The sequence below is a fragment of the Pelodiscus sinensis genome, chromosome 2 (genome assembly GCF_052426305.1).
Source record: "Pelodiscus sinensis isolate ZL-2025 chromosome 2, ASM5242630v1, whole genome shotgun sequence".
Lineage (NCBI taxonomy): Eukaryota > Metazoa > Chordata > Testudines > Trionychidae > Pelodiscus > Pelodiscus sinensis.
Genome location: NC_143053.1, coordinates 263,752,501 through 263,764,852, shown reverse-complemented (window position 1 = coordinate 263,764,852; position 12,352 = coordinate 263,752,501). Strand labels below are relative to the sequence as shown.

The window sequence follows — 12,352 nt, the reverse complement described above, 5'->3', positions numbered from 1 at the left end:
GCAGTGGCCGGGCCTTGGGGGCGGGGCCTTAGGGCAGCAGCAGTGGCCGGGCCTTGGGGTGGGTGGCCATTGTTGGGGGTGGGGCCTGGGGGCGGCGGCAGTGGCCGGGCTTGGGGGCAGGGCCTTAGGGCAGCAGCAGTGGCCGGGCCTTGGGGTGGGTGGCCATTGTTGGGGGCAGGACCTGGGGGCGGCGGCAGTGGCCAGTCCAGGGGCGGAGCCTGGGGGCGGCGGCAGTGGCCAGTCCAGGGGCGGAGCCTGGGGGCGGTGGCAGTGGCTGGGCCTTGGGGTAGGTGGCCATTGTTGGGGGCGGGGCCTGGGGGCGGCGGCAGTGGCCGGGCTTGGGGGCGGGGCCTGGGGGCGGCGGCAGTGGCCGGGCCGGGGGCCAGGGCCGGGCTCTGCCATGCTTCCGGCCCCAGCTGCGCTCTGACCTGCCCTTTGCCCCCAGACCACCACGCTGATCGGGCTGCTGAAGACGGCGCGGCTGCTGCGCCTGGTGCGCGTGGCCCGCAAGCTGGACCGCTACTCGGAGTACGGGGCGGCCGTGCTCTTCCTGCTCATGTGCACCTTCGCCCTCATCGCCCACTGGCTGGCCTGCATCTGGTACGCCATCGGCAACGTGGAGGGGCAGCGCATCGGCTGGCTGCACTCGCTGGGCGACCAGATCGGCAAGCCCTTCAACCAGAGCCAGCCGCAGGCGGGGCCCAGCACCAAGGACAAGTACGTCACGGCGCTCTACTTCACCTTCAGCAGCCTCACCAGCGTGGGCTTCGGCAACGTCTCGCCCAACACCAACTCCGAGAAGATCTTCTCCATCTGCGTCATGCTGATTGGCTGTGAGTGCGGGCCCGCCCCCCCCGACCCCCTGCCTCCCCCCCCGGCCCCTGCCTCCCCCCCCGACCCCCCCGGCCCCGCGCTTCCCAGCTTCGGCAACGTCTCGCCCAACACCAACTCCGAGAAGATCTTCTCCATCTGCGTCATGCTGATTGGCTGTGAGTGCGGGCCCTCCCCCCCCCGGCCCCCTGCCTCCCGCCCCCCGGCCCCTGCCTCCCCCCCCGGCCCCTGCCTCCCCCCCCCGGCCCCTGCCTCCCCCCCCGGCCCCTGCCTCCCCCCCCCAGCCCTGCGCCTCCCATCTTCGGCAATGTCTCGCCCAACACCAACTCCGAGAAGATCTTCAGAGAGTTGTTGTTAACGGTGCTAAATCCTGCTGGAAAGGGATAACAAGTGGAGTTCCTCAAGGGTCTGTTTTGGGACCCGTACTGTTCAATATCTTCATCAATGATGTAGATATTGGGATAGAGAGTACGCTTATTAAGTTTGCAGATGATACCAAACTGGGTGGGATTGCAACTTCTTTGGAGGATAGGGACATAATTCAAAATGACCTTAGCAAGTTAGAGAAATGGTCAGAGGTAAACAGGATGAGGTTTAATAGAGAGAAATGCAAAGTGCTCCACTTAGGAAGGAACAATCAGTTCCATACATACAAGATGGGAAGCGACTGTCTAGGAGGGAGCATGGCGGAAAGGGATCTAGGGGTCATAGTGGACCACAAGTTGAATATGAGTCAACAGTGTGATGCTGTTGCAAAAAAAAGCAAATATGATTCTAGGTTGTATCAACAGGTGTGTTGTAAGCAAAACTCGTGAAGTCATTCTGCCGCTCTACTCTGCACTAGTTAGGCCTCTGCTGGAGTACTGTGTCCAGTTCTGGGCGCCGCATTTCAAGAAAGATGTGGAGAAATTGGAAAGGGTACAGAGAAGAGCGACAAGAATGATTAAAGGTCTAGAGAACATGACCTATGAAGCCAGGCTTCATGAACTGGGCTTGTTTAGTTTGGAAAAAAGAAGATTAAGGGGGGACATGATAGCGGTTTTCAAATATCTAAAAGGGTGTCACAAGGAGGAAGGAGAAAATTTGTTCCTCTTGGTTTCTGAGGACAGGACAAGGAGTAATGGGCTTAAAGTGCAGCAGGGGAGGTTTAGATTGGACATTAGGAAAAAATTCCTAACTGTCAGGGTGGTCAAATATTGGAATCAATTGCCAAGGGAGGTGGTGGAATCTCCCTCTCTGGAGATATTTAAGAACAGGTTAGATAGACATCTGTCAGGGATGGTGTAGACGGAGCTTGGTCCTGCCTTGAGGGCGGGGGGCTGGACTCGATGACCTCTCGAGGTCCCTTCCAGTCCTATTATTCTATGATTCTATGATTCTCCATCTGCGTCATGCTGATTGGCTGTGAGTGCGGGCCCGCCCCCCTCTGGCCCCCTGCCTCCCGCCCCCTGCCTCCCCCCCCCCGGCCCCCTGCCTCCCCCCCGGCCCCCTGCCTCCCCCCCCGGCCCCGCGCCTCCCATCTTCGGCAACGTCTCGCCCAACACCAACTCCGAGAAGATCTTCTCCATCTGCGTCATGCTGATTGGCTGTGAGTGCGGGCCCTCCCCCCCCGGCCCCTGCCTCTCCCCCCCCGGCCCCTGCTTCACCCCCCTGCCCCCCCCGGCCCCGCGCCTCCCAGCTTCGGCAATGTCTCGCCCAACACCAACTCCGAGAAGATCTTCTCCATCTGCATCATGCTGATTGGCTGTGAGTGCGGGCCCGCCCCCCCCGGCCCCTGCCTCCCCCCCCCGGCCTCCTGCCTCCCCCCCCGGCCCCCTGCCTCCTCCCCCCCGGCCCCGCGCCTCCCCCACCCCCCGACCCAGGGCCAATCATTTGTCACCTGGTCCCAGGAGGGGAGACTCTGACACGCTCCCCAGGGAGTCCTGCCTGGCCTCCCCCAGCACCCTCCCGCTACGTCACACCTGGCCCGCGCCTCCTGCGCCTGTTTCCTGCCCAGCCTGCACCTCTCGCACCCGCTTCCCCCACCCAGCCTGCACCGCCCACGCCCGGCCCCTGCCCCCCCGGAGCAGCCTCCACCAGTCAGCAGAGCAGGGGGGTTTCTTGAGTTTCCAGGACACCGCCCAGCACAGACGTGGGGTGCTCACAGGATTCGGGGCCCGTCACCCCGGGCCCTCAGCCCCAGCAACCTCAGTCTGTCTCCCTCCCCAGACAGCCCCTCCCCCGAGCACTCACTCCCCCAGTTCCCTGGCTGCCCCAACCCGTCTGCCCGGGGGGCTCTGTCTGTGACCTAGGCAGCCCCCCGCCGGGCCGGGCCCACAGGCAGAGGCCAGCAGGGGTCGCCCACAGCCCAGGCACCGCGCACGGGTGAGTCCGTGGGAATCGCACAGCCCAGTGCAGGGGGCCTGGTCCAGAGCCGACCCCCCCCCCCACGGCCCCGTGTTCCCTGCCCCCATCCCCTGCTGGGACATGTCGGGGGATTCCCAGCTGCACCCCCATCCGCAGCCAGATGTGGAAGGGCTGTTGGGTCCCAGGGGCAGGGCGCAGCGTGGGGGCGGTGGGAGCCCAGACACCCCGAGCCGGCGGCCTCCTTCCTCGGGCCCTGAGCCCCCCTTTCCTGCTCTCGGCCTGCTCGCTCCTCCCGCCTGCCTCCTTCGTCTTTCTGGGGGAAGAGTCCTTACGGTCTCAGGCTGCCCCCGGGGCTCTGGGCCCCACGGCCGGGGTGAGGCATCGGGACTCCCACGCGCACAGCACGGCGTCACACCTGCCGGCCCGCGCCCGGCCCCCGTCTCCCCCGCCCGCCTCCCGCCCGCCTCCCACCCGGCCCCCGTCTCCCCCGCCCGCCTACCGCCCGGCCCCCGTCTCCCCCGCCCGCCTCCCACCCAGCCCCCGTCTCCCCCGCCCGCCTCCCCGCCCGGCCCCCGCCCGCCTCCCGCCCGGCCCCCGTCTCCCCCGCCCGCCTCCCGCCCGGCCCCCGTCTCCCCCGCCCGCCTCCCGCCCGGCCCCCGCCCGCCTCCCACCCGGCCCCCGTCTCCCCCGCCTCCCCCGCCCGGCCCCCGCCCGCCTCCCGCCCGCCTCCCACCCGGCCCCCGTCTCCCCCGCCTCCCCCGCCCGGCCCCCGCCTCCCCCGCCCAGCCCCCGCCCGCCTCCCGCCCGGCCCCCGTCTCCCCTGCCCGGCCCCCGCCTGGCCCTGGCCCTCGCCTCCCGCCCGGTCCCCGTCTCCCACATCCGGCCCCCCCGCCCGGCCCTCGCCTCCCGCGCCCGGCCCCCGTCTCCCACGCCCGGCCTTCACCTCCCCTGCCCAGCCCTGGCCCCCGCCTCCTGCACCCGCCTCCCGCGCCCAGCCCCCATCTCCCACGCCCAGCCCTGGCCCTCGCCTCCCACGCCCAGCCCCCGCCCGGCCCTCGCCTCCCGCGCCCGGCCCCCATCTCCCACGCCCGGCCTTCACCTCCCCTGCCCAGCCCTGGCCCCCACCTCCTGCACCCGCCTCCCGCGCCCAGCCCCCATCTCCCACGCCCAGCCCTGGCCCTCGCCTCCCACGCCCAGCCCGCGCCCGGCCCTCGCCTCCCGCGCCCGGCCCCCGTCTCCCACGCCCGGCCTTCACCTCCCCTGCCCAGCCCTGGCCCCCACCTCCTGCACCCGCCTCCCGCGCCCAGCCCCCATCTCCCACGCCCAGCCCTGGCCCTCGCCTCCCACGCCCGGCCTTCGCCTCCTCTGCCCAGCCCCGGCCCTCGCCTCCCGCGCCCGCCTCCTGCATCTGGCCCCCGTCTCCCACGCCCAGCCCTGGCCCTCGCCTCCTGCTCCCAGCCCCCACCTGGCCTTCGCCTCCTCTGCCCAGCCCTGGCCCTCATCTCCCACACCCGGCCCCCAGCCGGCCCCGGCCCTCGCCTCCTGCACCCGGCCCTCGTCTCCCACACCTGCCTCCCACGCTCGTGCCTCCCATTCCCTGCCTGTGTCTCCCACGCTTGTCCCCTGCCCGCCCTGTTCCTGTCTCTCACCTGGCCACTTCCTGCCCCAGCACATACGCCCAGAGCCGTGTGTGTGTGTGTGTGTGTGCGCGTGTGGGGGGGCCGTGTGCTGGGAGCTGTGTGTGGGGGGGGGCCGTGTGCTCACTGCAGCCTCTGCCCCCAGCCCTCATGTACGCCAGCATCTTCGGGAACGTCTCCGCCATCATCCAGCGCCTGTACTCGGGCACCGCGCGCTACCACACCCAGATGCTGCGCGTCCGCGAGTTCATCCGCTTCCACCAGATCCCCAACCCGCTGCGCCAGCGCCTGGAGGAGTATTTCCAGCACGCCTGGTCCTACACCAACGGCATCGACATGAACGCGGTGAGCCCGCCCCTCGACGGCCCCGCCCCCCTGCGAGGTGCCCCCTGGACTGCCCCGCCTCCCTGGATGGCCCCGCCCCCTGGACGGCCCCGCCCCTCCCGCGAGGCGCCCCCTGGACGGCCCCGCCCCCCTGGACGGCCCCGCCCCCTGGACGGCCCCGCCCCCCTGCGAGGCGCCCCCTGGACGGCCCCGCCCCCCTGGACTGCCCCGCCCCCCTGGACTGCCCCGCCCCCCTGCGAGGCGCCCCTGGACTGGACGGCCCCGCCCCCCTGGACTGCCCCGCCCCCCTGGACGGCTCCGCCCCTCCCGTGAGGTGCCCCCTGGACTGCCCCGCCCCCCTGCACTGCCCCGCCCCTCCCACGAGGCGCCCCCTGGACTGCCCCGCCCCCCTCGACGGCCCCGCCCCCCCGCGAGGCGCCCCCTGGACTGGACTGCCCCGCCCCCTGGACTGCCCCGCCCCCTGGACTGCCCCACCCCTCCCGCGAGGCGCCCCCTCTGGACTGGACTGCCCCACCCCTCTGGACTGCCCCGCCCCCCTAGATGGCTCCGCCCCTCCCGTGAGGCGCCCCCTGGACTGCCCCGCCCCCCTCAACGGACCTGCCCCCCTTAACCAGCCCCGCCCCTGACCCCATTGACGGGCCCCACCTCTCCTGTGCGGCGCCCTCTCGACCGGCCCCGCCTCTGCCCCCCGTTGACAGGTCCCACCCCTCCTGTGCGGCGCCCTCTCGACTGCGCCGCCCCCCCTCGACCGCCCCCGCCCCCATCTGCCCTCGACAGGCCTCACCCCTCCCGCGCAGCGCCACTGCCCCCACCCCCACCCCCATCCATGGGCCCCACTCCTCCTGTGCGGCACCCCCTCAACCGCCCCACCCCTGCCCCCCATTGACGGGCCCCGCCTCTCCCGTGCAGCGCCACCTCGACTGCCCCGTCCCCCTCGACTGCCCTCGCCCCCACCCCCCCATTGACGGGCCCCACCCCTCCCCTGCCGGTGGTCTGGGCAGGGCTGAGAGGCTCCGATCAGGGCAAGTTGCTCAGAGCCAGGGCGACCGAGAGCCCAGGCCTGGGGTCCCCCCCGTATGGCACCGAACCAGCCCCACCGACCCCTCAGCTGCCCCTGGCCAGCACAGAGCCCCCAGCAAATCCCCTCAGACACCCCAGTGCTCCCTGTGCCCCCCAGCCCCCCTCACACGGGGAGAGGTTATAACCCATCCCCCACCTCCCCTCACACACCCCAGTGCTCCCTGTGCCCCCCAGCCCCCCTCACACAGGGGAGAGGTTATAACCCATCCCCCACCTCCCCTCAGACACCCCAGTGCTCCCTGTACCCCCCAGCCCCCCTCACACAGGGGAGAGGTTATAACCCATCCCCCACCTCCCCTCAGACACCCCAGTGCTCCCTGTGCCCCCCAGGCCCCCTTACACAGGGGAGAGGTTATAACCCATCCCCCACCTCCCCTCAGACACCCCAGTGCTCCCTGTGCCCCCCAGCCCCCTCACACAGGGGAGAGGTTATAACCCATCCCCCACCTCCCCTCACACACCCCAGTGCTCCCTGTGCCCCCCGCCCGCCCCGCAGGCCACACCTGCCCCCCTGCGCCCCCCTGACGCCCCCGCCCACCCCGCAGGCCACACCGGCCCCCCTGCGCCCCCCTGACGCCCCCGCCCGCCCCGCAGGCCACGCCGGCCCCCCTGCGCCCCCCTGACGCCCGCCCGCCCCGCAGGTGCTGAAGGGCTTCCCCGAGTGCCTGCAGGCCGACATCTGCCTGCACCTGAACCGCACCCTGCTCCAGAGCTGCCGGCCGTTCCAGGGCGCCAGCAAGGGCTGCCTGCGGGCCCTGGCCATGAAGTTCAAGACCACGCACGCCCCGCCCGGCGACACGCTGGTGCACGCCGGCGACGTCCTCACCGCCCTCTACTTCATCTCCCGCGGCTCCATCGAGGTCCTGCGCCGCGACGCCGTGGTGGCCATCCTCGGTGAGGGGCGGGGCCTCGGGGGGGCTCTTCGGGGAGGGGCGGGGCCTCGGGGGGCTCTTCGGGGAGGGGCGGGGCCTCGGGGGGGGCTCTTCGGGGAGGGGCCTCGGGGGGGAGGGCTCTTCGGGGAGGGGCGGGGCCTCGGGGGGGCTCTTCGGGGAGGGGCCTCGGGGGGGAGGGCTCTTCGGGGAGGGGCGGGGCCTCGGGGGGGGCTCTTTGGGGAGGGGCCTCGGGGGGGAGGGCTCTTCGGGGAGGGGCGGGGCCTCGGGGGGGCTCTTTGGGGAGGGGCCTCGGGGGGGAGGGCTCTTCGGGGAGGGGCGGGGCCTCGGGGGGGCTCTTCGGGGAGGGGCGGGGCCTCGGGGGGGCTCCTCGGTGAGGGGCAGGGCCTCGTGGGGGCTCTTCGGGGAGGGGCCTCGGGGGGGAGGGCTCTTTGAGGAGGGGGCGGGTCCTTGGGGGGGGCTATCTTTGGTGAGCGGAGGTGGGGGGTTTCTCTCATGCCACCCCCTAGCACGGATCCCAGCCCCGTGCCCAGAGGAACCAACATCCCAGCCCTTGTCTGGGCTCCTCTGCGCTACCCCCCCAGCACCCTGCCCCCCCCTCGCCCCCGCTGAGCCGCTGGCGGTTCCAGGCAAGAACGACGTCTTCGGGGAGCCGCTGAACCTGTACGCGCGGCCGGGCAAGTCCAACGCCGACGTGCGGGCTCTGACCTACTGCGACCTGCACAAGATCCAGCGGGAGGAGCTGCTGGAGGTGCTGGACATGTACCCCGAGTTCTCCGACCGCTTCTGGGCCAGCCTGGAGATCACCTTCAACCTGCGCGACGTGAGCCGCCGGGGGGGCTGGGCCGGGCTCCGGGTGCAGGGAGCTGGGGAGGGGTGGGCTCCGGGTGCCAGGAGCTCAAAGGGAGGAGGGGCTGGGCCGGCCTTCAGGTGCAGGGAGCTGGGCGCTGGGGGGGCTGGGCTGGGCTCCGGGTGCAAGGAGCTGGGGGGCGGGGGGGTGGGACCCGGGCTCCGGGTGAAGGTAGCTGGGGGTGGGACCGGGCTCCGGGTGCAGGGAGCTGGGGGGCGGGGGTGGACCGGGCTCCGGGTGCAGGGGCTGGGGGCGGGTGGGCTCTGGGTGCAGGGAGCTGGAGGGGGGTGGGCTCCGGGTGTAGGGAGCTGGGGAGGGTGGGCTCCGAGTGCAGGGGCTGGGGGCGGGGGTGGGACCGGGCTCCGGGTGCAGGGAGCTGGGGGGGGGGTGGGCTCCGGGTGCAGGGAGCAGGGGGGCTGGGACGGGCTCTGGGTGCAGGGAGCTGGGGGGGGGGGGCTCCGGGTGCAGGGAGCTGGAGGGGGGTGGGCTCCGGGTGTAGGGAGCTGGGGGGGGGGGTGGGCTCCGGGTGCAGGGAGCTGGGGGGCGGGGACGGGCTCCGGGTGCAGGGAGCTGGGGGGCGGGGACGGGCTCCGGGTGCAGGGAGCTGGGGGGCGGGGACGGGCTCCGGGTGCAGGGAGCTGGGGGGCGGGGACGGGCTCCGGGTGTAGGGAGCTGGGGGGCGGGGACGGGCTCCGGGTGCAGGGAGCTGGGGGGCAGGGACGGGCTCTGGGTGCAGGGAGCTGGGGGGGGGGGCTCGGCTGGGGGCCCTGGGGGGCTCGGCTGGGGGCCCTGGGGGGTTCCGGGGGCTCGGCTGGGGGCCCTGGGGGGCTCGGCTGGGGGCCCTGGGGGGTTCCAGGGGGGCTGGGGGCCCTGGAGGGCTCGGCTGGGGGCCCTGGGGGGTTCCGGGGGCTCGGCTGGGGCCCTGGGGGGCTCGGCTGGGGCCCTGGGGGGCTCGGCTGGGGGCCCTGGGGGGCTCGGCTGGGGCCCTGGGGGCCTTGAGGGGCTCGGCTGGGGCCCTGGGGGGCTCGGCTGGGGCCCTGGGGGCCTTGGGGGGCTCGGCTGGGGCCCTGGGGGGCTCTGTGCTCTCCAGACGTTGTGGGGCGTTTGAGTCCCTCCCCCACAATCCATCTGCCTGGTGACTGGGTCCCAGGCCAGACCCCCCTCCCCCCGCCCAGCTCACAGGGTCTGCCCCCCTTGCAGACTAACATGATCCCCGGCTCCCCCGGCAGCACCGAGCTGGACGGCGGCTTCAACCGGCTGCGGCGCCGCAAGCTGTCCTTCCGCCGCCGCACGGACACGGGTGAGTGGGGGCTCCACCCCCCAAGGCACCGGCCCCTCCCCCTCGCTGGCTCCACCCCCCCAGGCACCGGCCCCTCCCCCTCGCTGGCTCCACCCCCCCAAGGCACCGGCCCCTCCCCCTCGCTGGCTCCACCCCCCCAGGCACCGGCCCCTCCCCCTCGCTGGCTCCACCCCCCAAGGCACCGGCCCCTCCCCCTCGCTGGCTCCACCCCCCAAGGCACCGGCCCCTCCCCCTCGCTGGCTCCACCCCCCCAGGCACCGGCCCCTCCCCCTCGCTGGCTCCACCCCCCCCAAGGCACCGGACCCTCCCCCTCGCTGGCTCCACCCCCCCCAGGCACCGGACCCTCCCCCTCGCTGGCTCCACCCCCCCAGGCACCGGCCCCTCCCCCTCGCTGGCTCCACCCCCCCAAGGCACCGGCCCCTCCCCCTCGCTGGCTCCACCCCCCCAGGCACCGGCCCCTCCCCCTCGCTGGCTCCACCCCCCCAGGCACCGGCCCCTCCCCCTCGCTGGCTCCACCCCCCCAGGCACTGGCCCCTCCCCCTCGCTGGCTCCACCCCCCCAGGCACTGGCCCCGCCCCCTCGCTGGCTCCACCCCCCCAGGCACTGGCCCCTCCCCCTCGCTGGCTCCATTCCCCCCCCCCCGGGCCCAGGGGGAGGCTCTGCCCGGTGCCCGCAGCCCCCCCAGCCCAGCGGGTCCCTTCTCTGCCCGCAGACGCGGCCCAGGCCGGGGAGCGGAGGAGCGGCCAGAGCCACGGGGCCCCGGGCAGCCGGCCCGAGTGGGGGGCCTCGAGCTCCGCCTCCAGCGAGGACGACGCCCCCGCGCCCAGCGCTGACCCCTGCCCGCCGGCCCCCTGCCCCGCCCACACGCTGCTGCTGGGCCAGGGCGGGGGGCCCTCCCCGGGCAGCCCCCTCTCAGGTGGGATGGCTTGTGGGGGGGGCCCGGGGGTAGGGCTGTGGGGGCAGATGTTGAGGAGGGGGCTCCGGGGAGGGTGGGGGCCGTGGGGTGCAGATTGACATCAGGGGGCTCTTGGGGTGGGGGTCGTGGGGGGGCTCTCGCGGTGGGGTCAGATGTCGGGTTCTCAGGGTGGGGGCTGTGGGGGGCAAGTGTCAAGGGGTGCTTGGTGGGGGGCAGGTGTCGGGGGGCCGGAGGGGACAGATGTCAGGAGGCTCTTGGGGGGCCGGGGGGGACAGATGTCGGGGGGCTCTCGGGGGGGGCCGTGGGGGGCAGGTATCAAGGGGCTCTCGGGGGGCCGTGGGGGGCAGATGTCGGGGCTCTCGGGGGGGGCTGTGGGGGGCAGGTATCAAGGAGCTCTCGGGGGGGCGTGGGGGGCAGATGTCGGGGCTCTCGGGGGGGCCGTGGGGGGCAGGTATCAAGGGGCTCTCGGGGGGCCGTGGGGGGCAGGTATCAAGGGGCTCTCGGGGGGCCGTGGGGGGCAGATGTCGGGGCTCTCGGGGGGGCTGTGGGGGGCAGGTATCAAGGAGCTCTCGGGGGGGCGTGGGGGGCAGATGTCGGGGCTCTCGGGGGGGCCGTGGGGGGCAGGTATCAAGGGGCTCTCGGGGGGCCTGTGGGGGGCAGGTATCAAGGGGCTCTCGGGGGGGCGTGGGGGGCAGATGTCAGGGGGCTCTCGGGGGGGGCCGTGGGGGGCAGGTATCAAGGGGCTCTCGGGGGGGGGCAGGTATCAAGGGGCTCTTGGGGGGACGTGGGGGGGCAGATGTCAGGGGGCTCTCGGGGGGGCCGTGGGGGGCAGGTATCAAGGGGCTCTCGGGGGGGCCGTGGGGGGCAGGTATCAAGGGGCTCTCGGGGGGGCTGTGGGGGGCAGGTATCAAGGGGCTCTCGGGGGGGCGTGGGGGGCAGATGTCGGGGCTCTCGGGGGGGGATGTGGGGGGCAGGTATCAAGGGGCTCTCGGGGGGACGTGGGGGGCAGATGTCAGGGGGCTCTCGGGGGGGCCGTGGGGGGCAGGTATCAAGGGGCTCTCGGGGGGGCCGTGGGGGGCAGGTATCAAGGGGCTCTCGGGGGGCCGTGGGGGGCAGGTATCAAGGGGCTCTCGGGGGGGCGTGGGGGGCAGATGTCGGGGCTCTCGGGGGGGATGTGGGGGGCAGGTATCAAGGGGCTCTCGTGGGGGCGTGGGGGGCAGATGTCAGGGGGCTCTCGGGGGGGGCCGTGGGGGGCAGGTATCAAGGGGCTCTCGGGGGGGGGCAGGTATCAAGGGGCTCTTGGGGGGACGTGGGGGGGCAGGTATCAAGGGGCTCTCGGGGGGGCGTGGGGGGCAGATGTCGGGGCTCTCGGGGGGGGATGTGGGGGGCAGGTATCAAGGGGCTCTTGGGGGGACGTGGGGGGGCAGGTATCAAGGGGCTCTCGGGGGGGCGTGGGGGGCAGATGTCGGGGCTCTCGGGGGGGATGTGGGGGGCAGGTATCAAGGGGCTCTCGGGGGGGGGCATGGCAAGATGCCGGTCCCAGACTCAGGGGCCGGTGCCACTTGACGGCTGAGACCTGCCCCCCCCCAGGCCTGCGCCCCCCCCCGGGGCACAGCTGCCCTGACCCGTCTCTCCCTCCCTCAGGGGCCTTCTCGGGGGTGTCCAACATCTTCAGCTTCTGGGGCGCGAGCCGGGGGCCGTACCACGAGCTGCCTCCTGGCCCTGCTCCGGCCCTGCCCCCCCGGGCCCACCGGCCCCGCTCCGAGGTGGAGAGTCGGCTGGACCAGCTGCAGCAGCAGCTCACTAGGTAGCAGCTGGGGCACCTGGGGGGCGGGGGAAGCCCTGGGGGCCGGTTGGGGCAAGGGGCATGGCAGGGCCCCGGGGAGGCTGCCCAGAGCCCCCCAGTCCCAGCCCCTCTTGCCGGCCAAGCCAGCACCCAGCCAAGGGGCCGGCTCGCGAGGGGAGCTCTGTGTGCCGGGGGGGGGGGGGGGGAGGGCTAGTCTGTGGTGGGGCAGTGGGGGGGAACAGTCTATGCTGGGCCATGGGGCTGTGCAGGGGGGGTACAGTCAGTGCTGGGCTGGGCGGGGGAGGGGACAGTCTGTGCCGGGCTGTGTGTGGGGGGGGTACAGTCAGAGCTGGGCTGGGCGGGGGAGGGGA

General features: G+C 73.3%; 1 protein-coding gene across 7 annotated transcripts in view; it reads left to right on the top strand.

Annotated features, from left to right (window-relative positions):
* The window catches only part of KCNH2 (potassium voltage-gated channel subfamily H member 2), a 74,569-nt gene that overhangs the window by 58,613 nt on the left and 3,604 nt on the right, over positions 1-12,352 (top strand). For 2 of the 7 annotated variants that reach the window (XM_089776856.1, XM_089776854.1), the window contains 7 exons: positions 446-833; positions 4,960-5,159; positions 6,881-7,133; positions 7,759-7,952; positions 9,180-9,279; positions 9,992-10,195; positions 11,840-12,002. In XM_089776856.1, the coding sequence (XP_089632982.1) occupies positions 446-833; positions 4,960-5,159; positions 6,881-7,133; positions 7,759-7,952; positions 9,180-9,279; positions 9,992-10,195; positions 11,840-12,002 (1,502 nt within the window). Of the gene's footprint in view, positions 1-445; positions 834-4,959; positions 5,160-6,880; positions 7,134-7,758; positions 7,953-9,179; positions 9,280-9,991; positions 10,196-11,839; positions 12,003-12,352 lie in introns of those variants that run through there. The other 5 variants (XM_089776857.1, XM_089776858.1, XR_016348992.1 and 2 more) reach the window with 4 other exon arrangements.